Source organism: Scomber japonicus, chromosome 7 (assembly GCF_027409825.1).
Source record: "Scomber japonicus isolate fScoJap1 chromosome 7, fScoJap1.pri, whole genome shotgun sequence".
Taxonomy (NCBI): domain Eukaryota; kingdom Metazoa; phylum Chordata; class Actinopteri; order Scombriformes; family Scombridae; genus Scomber; species Scomber japonicus.
This window is the reverse complement of record NC_070584.1, coordinates 1,434,765-1,445,871: the sequence shown is the minus strand read 5'-3', so window position 1 is coordinate 1,445,871 and position 11,107 is coordinate 1,434,765. Positions and strand designations below refer to the sequence as shown.

Below are 11,107 nucleotides of genomic sequence, written 5' to 3'. Positions count from 1 at the left end.
TAGGAAGGAAGGACGGAAATAACACGACTATTTATTTTAAAAAAAGCTTTTTCCTCAGCATAAATAGCGTCTCTTATCATGAAAGAGCTCATCTTGTGCTGCCCCTATTTTTACTAGACGTTGAACATGTATGGTTGCACATTAATGTAATAATATTGTATCTTTAACCGAACAGAAGTGTTGTTTCTTCTCATGACGACATATCCACAGTTGTGTCTTCCGGTGTGTTTAGCTAACTGTAGCTAGCTTAACGAAGCTCGTCAATACAGCAGGGTAAAGTCCAACACAGACCTCTGAACCAGCATGGCTCCGTTAAAGTTCTGTGCCAATATTTCCTGGATGTTCACGGAGCTTCCAGACTTCAGCCAGAGAATATACGCGGCTGCCTCGGCCGGCTTTCAGGCTGTAGAGGCCGCATGGCTGTACGATTCTGACCTGCAGGAGCTCCAGAGAGTCCGAGAAGCTACAGGAGTAGAAGTAGTCCTCATTAACACACCACCTGGTACGTTACCTGTGTGAGAGTGTGTGTGTGAGAGAGAGAGAGAGAGAGAGAGAGAGTATGTGTGTGTGTGTGTGTGTGTGTGTGTGAGAGAGAGAGAGAGAGAGAGAGAGAGAGAGAGAGAGAGAGAGAGAGAGAGAGTGAGTATGTGTTTGTGTGTGAGAGAGAGAGAGTATGTGTGAGTGAGAGAGAGAGAGAGAGAGAGAGTATGTGTGAGAGAGAGAGAGCGAGAGAGAGAGAGAGAGAGTATGTGTGAGTGTGTGAGAGAGAGAGAGAGAGAGTATGTGTGAGTGTGAGTGTGTGTGAGAGAGAGAGAGAGAGTGTGAGAGTGTGTGTGTGTGTGAGTGTGAGTGTGTGTGAGAGAGAGAGAGAGTGAGAGAGTGAGTGAGTGAGAGTATGTGTGTGTGTCTATCTGTCTGTCTGTATCTGCATTGGCATGAGAACAAATCAGTCAGCAGCTGCCCATTTCAACTAGACAGTGTTGATGATAATTGTGAGGGGATGGTGATGGTAATATATATATGTGTGTGTGTGTGTGTGTGTGTGTGTGTGTGTTGTGTGTGTGTTGCAGGAGATGTGAAGGCAGGTGATCTTGGTCTTGGAGCAGTTCCTGGAAGGGAGACTGAGTTCAAACAGGGTCTGGACCTGGCTTTGAAGTATGCAAAAGCTTTGGATTGCAAAAGGTGAGCAGCATGCAAACAAATACACACACACACACACACACACACACACACACACACACACACACACACACACACACACAAAAGATGCAGCAGATAATTTTCTTAAAGTTTAGCCTCTAACCTCCCACGTTGAAAATTAAATAGTGGAGTGTAACAAATGAACTGGTACTCACTAAAAGCAAGTTCTAACTTTCAACTACAAGCCAATTAAGAGTAATTTTGCATAGTACATAAAAACACATTAAGATAAAGTATAAAAGAAACACAAGGCAATATGAGATGACACAGGTTTTTAAAGACTAAAATAAAAGATATAAATCGGATAAAATAGAATAAATAGAAAAAAGTTGCAGTGCAATATATGAACAAATAGCCCCAATTTTAATTGAATTAAAGGCTGGTTTAAGATAATTGAGAATTGGAGTAGACACAGTGGAATGTGGTGCATAGTGTAGATTTTAAATATGCAGCTCAGTGGAGAAAGTCACACAGGAGTCCAAGATGTCTTATTTTGAAAAGGTTTGAGAATAATCAGTACACACTCTGTCCTGATGCTCCCTTCAATTCTGTCAGCTGCCTTGTCCTCCATTGTGCCAACCTCTGACTACAGTCACTTCTACTCTGTTCAGAGAGAGAGGCAAACACATATCTGACCTTGGCTGCCATAGCAACACTATCAAGGGGCCTCCTGCTTTCCCCAAAACGAGCAGACCTACTGTCTACTACTGTTTTGTGGTTTGACCCAATGTATGGAGTTAGTTATGGACAATTCTATCATGGCGGAATTAGGGCCATATGTGTTGATAACTACAACAAAAAAATATAATAATATAAAATAAATATATAAGTATAAATATTATGAGAAAAAACTTTTCTGAGATTGAAGTTGTAAATTTACGAGAAAAAAAACTTTGATAGTCTCTGACATCATAAAGTCACACATTTAAGAGAAGAAAACCTACTTTTATTCTGAGAAATTCTGCGATTTTTTTCTCAAATAATTGTACCCCACAAAGAAATAGTTCCCCTCAGCTTTACTCAGCTTTTTAGCATATTTTAGCTCAGTTGTTTTGTTTTCTTGACTTGACTTTTCAGTGTCACAGCTCTCATCAGTGTGGTTCCAGCTCTAATAAAGCCACTGTACTCTACCTGCTCAGCACCAAGCAGACACACACAGTCAGAGACGAGCTAGTGAACATGTCATGTCATGTCATGTCATGTTATGTTATCTGTGTTTTGTCTGCATTAATATAGAAACATAAGAAGATGATTGGTAATAGTCCCAGCTCCTATGGACATCTTTATTTTGTAGCAAAGCAGCCACTGTGAAGCTGTGAGTTCATGTCTGTCCAGGTGACGAAGGTTCAGCTGGAGGTTCAGTGCTGGGTCAGAATATTCAAATCCTCATGATGCACACATAGAAGCAGACTCAGAAAACAAAACAAACATCACTGTGCTCAAATTAAAATCTACATACCAGTAAAATCATAAAAGTGATGTTTATAAAGCTCTTCTGTGTTAAATGTGTGTGTAATTATTGCATGTCATCCTTATGTTACGTGTCCTCCTTCTCATATTCCACCATCAGGATCCACCTGATGGCCGGCAGGGTTCCCGTGGGCTCTGACACAGCATCTGTTGCCAAGGAGATGGAAGCCATCTTTGTGCAGAACCTGAACTACGCTGCTGACATCCTGTCAAAGGCAGGTGATGTTCTCTGACCTACACCCTGCTCCAACCAACTCAGCAGCACACAAGCACAGATATACTGAGATACTGCAAAGAAATAGTGATAGTACAACTGAATGGAGATGATTTAAATATGATTCAGCTGATATTTACAATGGTAGAATGAGAAATATTAAAGCAGGTTTTAATCAGAGCCTTGAAAGTCTCAGGGTAAAAACATTCCACAAGCACAATGATTCATTTGTCCTATGAATTAAGCATTTATTCATATTAAGCAATAATTGGGAAATTCCAAGATATGTTGAAGGGAAAGTGAACGATCTTAAAAAAGTTTGTGGTGAATGCACACATCCAGAAAAAGAAAGCAAGCTGCTGGACCAAATAAAAAGTGTACACATAGATAAAGGAGAGGAGAGGAAATGTCTTTTTGTTTATTTAAGAGGGGGACTTTCTAGTAGATTTTTAGTGTGAAGAAGAGTGTGGAGCTAATAAATGTACCTGCATTGGGAGCTGCAGTGTGCTGTGGACTTTCTTCCTGCTTGTACAGAGATGTGAAAGATAACGTCATTTAGTTGAGAGACAAAATGAATAAGCACCTTCAGACTCTCTGTAGAAGTTAATAGCACGTACATAGTGTTCATGTCATGAACGATGTGCTCATACATAGACAGGTACACAGAAGACATTCTGCTACTATCCACCTTATCAGACACTTCTAGAACATATGACCGTAATAATACAGCTCATTTGGTTTGAGAAAGCCACTGATTTGCTTTCTTTCCAAAAGTGACACGTTGTAATGGAAAGCAGTCATCAATGTGTGTGTGTTACACTGTAAGTGTTTATTACATGCCACACTGTGACAGACAGACAGTGTGAATGTAATCTTGGTCACAGTCTATATCAGACTGTATCATATTATTTTGTGGTGGTGATGTAAATGGTATGGCTGCTCCAACCAAAGCTCTTCCTGGTGGACCAGAGTTCCTTACTTCAACTTAGTTCAAGTTAGTTAACTATTCGTTGCATGATATTAATTTCATCCTTATATAGGCCTATCTATTTTTTTGGGGAATACGAAATACAAAACTGTAATAATGATCCTTTAAAATATAAATAGTACAAGTGCATGCAGTGAGAACCCTGAGTTACCTTCTTCAGTCCTGTGGCTCACTCACTTCCTGTCTCATTTTAAGGCAGTATGCTGGCAGGACAAAGCTGAAGCTGACTGATTATTTCAGGAGGATCAGTGCTTCCAGTCAACTGGGTCACTGACTGAGTGATGAAGTTATATTATTGGTTACCTCAGCCTGGTGTTGCCACTTCCTGTATCTGTCGTTTCAAAATAAAAGCCCTCTAACGTTTCACAGACAGTCCAGCCATATATGAGGTAATCACCTGATTTTGGCAAAGTGCAGCTCCTGAATAGAGTTTGGACTCTTGTCATTGACTAACAGTTGGTTGACTATTAGACTATTAGGAAGAAATCCATGTATGAAAGCTCATGTCTGATGTTTGAAAATTGAATAGAGTCACACCCTTAACTGAACTCATAAATAACGATGAGCAAATGTCTCATATGCTGAATGATTCCTCACAGGAAGGAATCACTGGTTTGATTGAACCAATCAATACAAGGATCACAGACCCCAGGTATTTTCTGGACTCTCCTCATCAGGGTAAGACACTGAACACCACTTTAGTTTTCTTTACTACTATTTAAATACTAATCATAAATGATTTCATGCAGGTGCAGCCTGTGATTGATAAGTTATCTAAACAGTTTGAGGCATCAAATGTCAAATGCCTTGTTTGCATAGATAGATAGATAGATAGATAGATAGATAGATAGATAGATAGATAGAAAGATAGATAGATAGTAGATAGATGAGATAGATGAGATAGATAGATAGATAGATAGATAGATGAGATAGATGAGATAGATAGATAGATAGATAGATAGATAGATAGATGAGATAGATAGATAGATAGATGAGATAGATGAGATAGATAGATAGATAGATAGATAGATAGATGAGATAGATGAGATAGATGAGATAGATAGATAGATAGAAAGATAGATAGATAGATAGATAGATAGATAGATGAGATAGATAGAAAGATAGATAGATAGATAGATAGATAGATAGATAGATAGATAGATGAGATAGATAGATAGATAGATAGAAAGATAGATAGATAGATAGATAGATAGATAGATAGATGAGATAGATAGAAAGATAGATAGATAGATAGATAGATGAGATAGATAGAAAGATAGATAGATAGATAGATAGATAGATAGATAGATAGATAGATAGATAGATGGCCTTTATTTAAGCAGGGGAAACTAATTGACATAAGTCTCTCATTTCCAATGGTGCCCTGAAAATACACAACAAGACAACCGCATAACAACACACATCTACAATCTTATACAAAATAATCTAAACTGCAGAAGATAAAACTACATAAAAGTGCAAACGATACAACCTATAAATAAATAATAATAAATCACATAAATAACAGCTCCATATATTGTAGTTAACAGAATGAATGGCATATTGCACACTCCAATTAGCAGCTTCACATATTGCACTTATTGTTTTAGTGTATTTGTCCTTGTCTTTACAATAAATCATGTATTTCCTGCCTGATGCCAGCTGCCATCTATGAGGAGCAACAGGTAGCTTATTTAAAAGGGCTTTATAAATAAAAACAACACTTTTAGTGGTAAGTGATGTCCACTCCACCTCCTCATAAACTATACAATGATGCTTCTAAATCTGTCTCCTGTAATAAATGTGAGAGAAGTGTGATACACAGTATGAAGGAGTGGGCAGAGGTATGCATGTACATGACATCTGCATAGTCAAACTATCATCTTCATTATTGATTGATGTTTCTATGAATCAGTTGTCTGGTCTGTCTTACATCAGGTTGTCAAACTTCTTTTAGTTGAAGCGTCACATACATACAGTCCAATCTGATCTGAGGCAGACCAGTAAAACCACTGCACAGTGATATGTATTCATTGTTTTCAGAGAGCTGCATTCATGGTCAGGGTGGAAAAAGCCCTCTGAAGCAGCAGAAACATTGGAATTACTTTCTGTCATTTTCACACTTTGCAGACTTATCCAGTGGACCGAATTGGACCCTTTGGTGGGCCAGTTCTAGCCTGTGAGCCATATGTTTGACACCCCTGTCCTAGAGCATAAGGTTAAAGATGTTGAATGTGTTGCTTTGTCCAACACTTTTTAATATTCTAATGTGAGAGAAAGGTCCCAGGTTATAAGAACCTGGAACTGTTCAATCTTTGGCAGATTTGCTTAAAAAATGACCCACATTCTAATAATCTATGATAAAAATAGTTGCTTATGATCTTTTTTGATCAATAAATCAACTAATAGTTTGAGCTGTAATGAAGACAGAAGATCATCCTGAGTGCAGATAAAACAACTATTGAGAAGCTGGAAGTGTGAATGTGTTAATAAATCAAATTAGAATGATGGTAACTGTTATATGTATCAGCATGGCTTAGAGTCTTGTTAGGATAGTGTTTTATTGTGTGTGTGTGTGTGTGTGTGTGTGTGTGTGTGTGTGTGTGTGTGTGTGTGTGTGTGTGTGTGTGTGTGTGTGTGTGTGTGTGTGTGTGTGTGTGTGTGTGTGTGTGTGTGTGTGTGTGTGTGTGTGTGTGTGTGTGTGTTTTGATGAACAGCGGCTGCCATACTGGAGAAGGTTGGAAAGCCAAACATCAAACTACAGATGGTGAGAACTGAAAGTTTGTGTTGACTTGAAAAGCAGAAGAGAGAAAAAGGATGTTAACAGATGTTTGAACTGTTTCAGGATGTCTTTCACTGGCAGATAATGGATGGAAACCTGACGCAGAACATTAACAAGTATTTCCCTCTGATTGGTGAGTCACATCTCAGATATGATTCTCTGTTTATGGCTCTATTTTTAACAGACTCAGTTAGAAATGGATGGACTTACTTAGCCCAGTATAAACACAGCAGAACATCTGAGAACATCTGGAGAGGGACAATCTGTGAATTCTATGATCGACTCACTTCATGAAAACAGACAAATGTGTTTCCAGACTTTTTTCCATCAAAGTAAGAGTGAAAAATGAGGGCAGAGTCATTATTCTGATGCTGTTCTTCAGCCTGTCAGAAACAGAAAGGATGAAGACTGAATGTGTGTGATGATTTCACAAAGGAGCAATGTAACCAAAGATCACACCATGTCTTCTTGTCTTCTGTTTTCTTTCTAGCAGTGATGAATATATTTGAGCTTTTTGCCTTTCATGCTTCACAATGATCAGAAGTAAGGGCCTGGATCATAAAGGAAGTTAAAGTTAGTGTGGCTGTGCTTCACTAGACTGATCCAGATCCAGGATAATCTTCATGTAAGAGAGGCCCAGCTGTTATTTATGAGTGACATCATCACAACCATGAGTGAAGAACTTCATGATTCTGTGTTAGTGACAGAAAATCATTCAATGGTGAAATGTCAACAATATGATTATAGAACAGAATAGCTTTATAGAAGTGTGTCAACATGACTCTAGAGGTCTGCTGTTACTCTGTTAGTTCTGATGATGTCTCATCTGTAATCATGGGAGCCAATTAACAGCGTGTGGATTATTTCTCTAATAAAATACAATCTCAGGTGTAAAATCATCCTCACTGTCAGCTTGGATTAAACTTTGCACAATAAAAATACAGCTAAAATCTGTGTTTAGTGTCAGAAATAACGTGTCTGTTTATTAAAAGCTGTTTTACTGACCTATTATAATATACAGTAAGCCATATTAATGTTTAATACTTGTCACTTTATTGTAAAGTCAGTTTTTTTTCAGTCAATGTCAGGATCCTGTAGGAAAGATGACTCTTTTTCCCAGTGATCTGATTGTTCAGTGGTCAGGGTGTTGACAGTTTGTGATCTGATCTGCAGGTTAGTTGTTCATTATAGGTTGCCATGGTGATTTATCCCATCATCAACTCTGTGATAAGTTGAGTGAAGCCCAAAGAGAGCGGGCTAACCAGCTGATCTCAGGCCTCTGCTTCCTGGAACTGGAGATTAGAACACAGATTCATCTGTCATACATACATGGAAACCTTTTACACTTATGCATGTACAGGACTCAATAATACAGACAGAGACCAGCAGAGAGGTGGGATGAAAGTAGAGATCAGTTCATTTCAAATAATTCCATCCAGAGTCTGAGTAAAACTGCAAATAACACAAATTGTTAATAGAAGTCTAAATAAATTTCCACTGATGAACATTTCAGTGTTTGTTGTGGCTGTGTGTGTCTACAGTAACCAGGTTACTACAGTGCTTTAACCCTCCTGTTGTCCTCAAGTCAAGGGAGGAAGGAAGAAGGGAGGGAGGAAGGGAGGATGGAGGAAAGAAGGAAGGAAGGAAGGTAGGAGGAAGGAAAGAAGGAAGGAATGTAGGTGGGAGTAAAGAAGGAAAGAAGGGAGGAGGAAGGAGGAAAGAAGGAGGGGAGGATAAAGGAAGGACAGAAGGAAGAAAGAAAGGAAGGAGGGAAGGAAAGAAGGAACAGTCCAAACAGACGGGTTCAATTTGACCCGGGAGGATGACATGCAGGTTAAAACGTGTGTGGTACTATAAGCTGCTTTCTCTGTAAACTACATCCATGTTTAGTTTGATTTGAATGTCTCATACATAACTAAGCATCCAGGATGAGGTAGTGTATCAGGTCAGGCAGTCATGATGTGAGGCACAATGCTGAGTCAAGGCTCCTGATGATGATGATAAAAGGAATCAGAGCAGTGGAGCATCAGAGTGAGGTGCAGTGTTTGGGTGTGTTACAGGTCACGTTCAGATCGCTCAGGTTCCAGACAGGAACGAGCCAGACAGCGCAGGAGAGATCAACTACAGCTACCTGTTCAACATGCTGGACAAGCTCAACTACCAGGGACACATCGGCTGTGAATACAAGCCACTCAGTGAGTTATCTGCTTAGAACAGGACGTGTCTGACAAAGATCCACCTTAATAATCCTATGTGTCTGCTTTAGGAGCCACTAATGAGGGTCTGGGCTGGCTGAAGAATTACTGGACACAAAGCAAGTGAAGATAAGTCTACACTTCTGTGAGAGAACAGCTGTTTCTCTTTCTTTCCTCAGACTCATTCTAGTGGCCTTACATTTTCTTCCAAAGTCAAAATGACTTGAGTGTACAAGTTTGAAATGTCTGAGCTTTTTTCTTTTAAGCTTGATGTAGTTGGTATTAAATAAAACATACTATAATGAAATGAAAACTAAAATAATAACATACATTTTATTATAGGCAGAATATCAGGTGCACTTTAACCCTTACATACCTTACAGTAAGAATCTCCTCATAAAAAGTGTCTATCTCAGATGTTGAAGCACAGATGTGTTTAGATGTCTTTACTATCACAATATCATGTCCTATTTGACCTAAGACATGAAAATACAACATAGCAATAATGATGGAAATGTATTTTATAACTTTATGGAAGTGTGGGGTTTATTGTATAACCATTAGAGCCATCAGTCTTCACTGCTACATCATAAAAAGAAATCCTCATAACTACTATCTTATTAAAACTATTAACTTTTTACACAGAACGGCATCAATGGACACAACTTTGTATCGCCTTTACAAAAGTATAACATTTAAAATATTTTTATGGTACATTTTGGACCACTTTAGGAAAAGTCATCACATTTCAGAGTGACAAATGTCAACATGAGTCAAATTTGACATGAACAGTATGTAAGGGTTAAAAATAGTATTTTAATGACTAGAGCTGAATCAAAACATCTTATCTGAACTCTCACATAGGGTTAGTTGCAGGGTTTACAGGGCAGCTGTTTGTGTTACTGTCAACATGGACTCATTCTTAAAAGCATCCTGTTCATTTTCATCCAGCTAACTTAGTTCTTTGAACAAAGTCAAATGATTGATTTGTTAAAGTTAGATGAAGTATCATGAAGAAAAGTACTGTGAAGGGGTTTTAAAGGAGATAAAAACATGATCAGCACTCATTAGCTGATGGGTTAGTATGACTACAGAGAGCAGCTTATTTACTTCATTTATACCAAGGGAACTAAATGACTTACCAATGAGCCTGCTCATTCCATACACCTTAAAGTGAGATTCAACTGCATATACAAAGAGTTCAGTTCATTGTCATTAGTTATATTTTCTATTAGATATGAAATGATTCTAACTTGTTCACATCATATATATATATATATATATATATATATATATATATATATATATATATATATATATACTATATAAAATATATATATATATATATATATATATATATATATATACTATATAAAATATATATATATATATATATATATATATATATATATATATATATATAAAATATATATATATAGAATATATATATATATATATATATATATATATAAAATATATATATATATATATATATATATATAAAATATATATATATAAAATATATATATATATATATATATATATATATATATATATATATAAAATATATATATATATATATATATATATATATATATATATATATATAAAATATATATATATATATAAAAAATATATATATATAAAAAAAAAATATAAATATATATATATATATATATATATATATATATAAATATATATATATAAATATATATAAATATAAATATATATATATATATATATATATATATATATATATATATATATATATATATATATTTATTTATTTATATATTTATATATATATATATATATATATATATATATATATATATATAAATATATATATATAATATATAAATATATATATAATATATATATATAAATATATATAATATATATATATATAGTATATATATATTATATATATTATACTTTCATACTATATATATATATATATATATATATATATATATATATATATATATATATATATATATAAATATAAATATAAATATAAAATTGTATTTGTTAATGTCTGATTGGAGTCTGTTTTATAATAATCTACATATACCTTACCAACTTTTTACTGTGAACATTAAATGATGATAATTACACTAAAATATCTTATTTGTGTTAAATATAGAAAATGATTGTCACATTGTCTTTCATCCTACTGCTTTATTTAGCATTTCACATACTGTATAAAGTGTCCTGTATATACATAATATACATTATACAGTTAAAGACAGTGCAGA

The 11,107-nt window shown here is 35.6% G+C and overlaps 1 protein-coding gene across 1 annotated transcript; it reads left to right on the top strand.

Moving 5' to 3' along the window:
• Positions 1-225: 225 nt before the first annotated feature.
• hyi (hydroxypyruvate isomerase) lies at positions 226-9,986 on the top strand. The gene is made up of 8 exons (XM_053322829.1): positions 226-502; positions 1,071-1,182; positions 2,771-2,889; positions 4,476-4,550; positions 6,590-6,639; positions 6,718-6,787; positions 8,715-8,849; positions 8,921-9,986. The coding sequence occupies exons 1-8, from the start codon at positions 304-306 to the stop codon at positions 8,974-8,976; spliced, it is 816 nt and encodes a 271-aa protein (XP_053178804.1). The 5' UTR covers positions 226-303; the 3' UTR covers positions 8,977-9,986.
• The last annotated feature ends 1,121 nt before the right edge of the window (positions 9,987-11,107 follow it).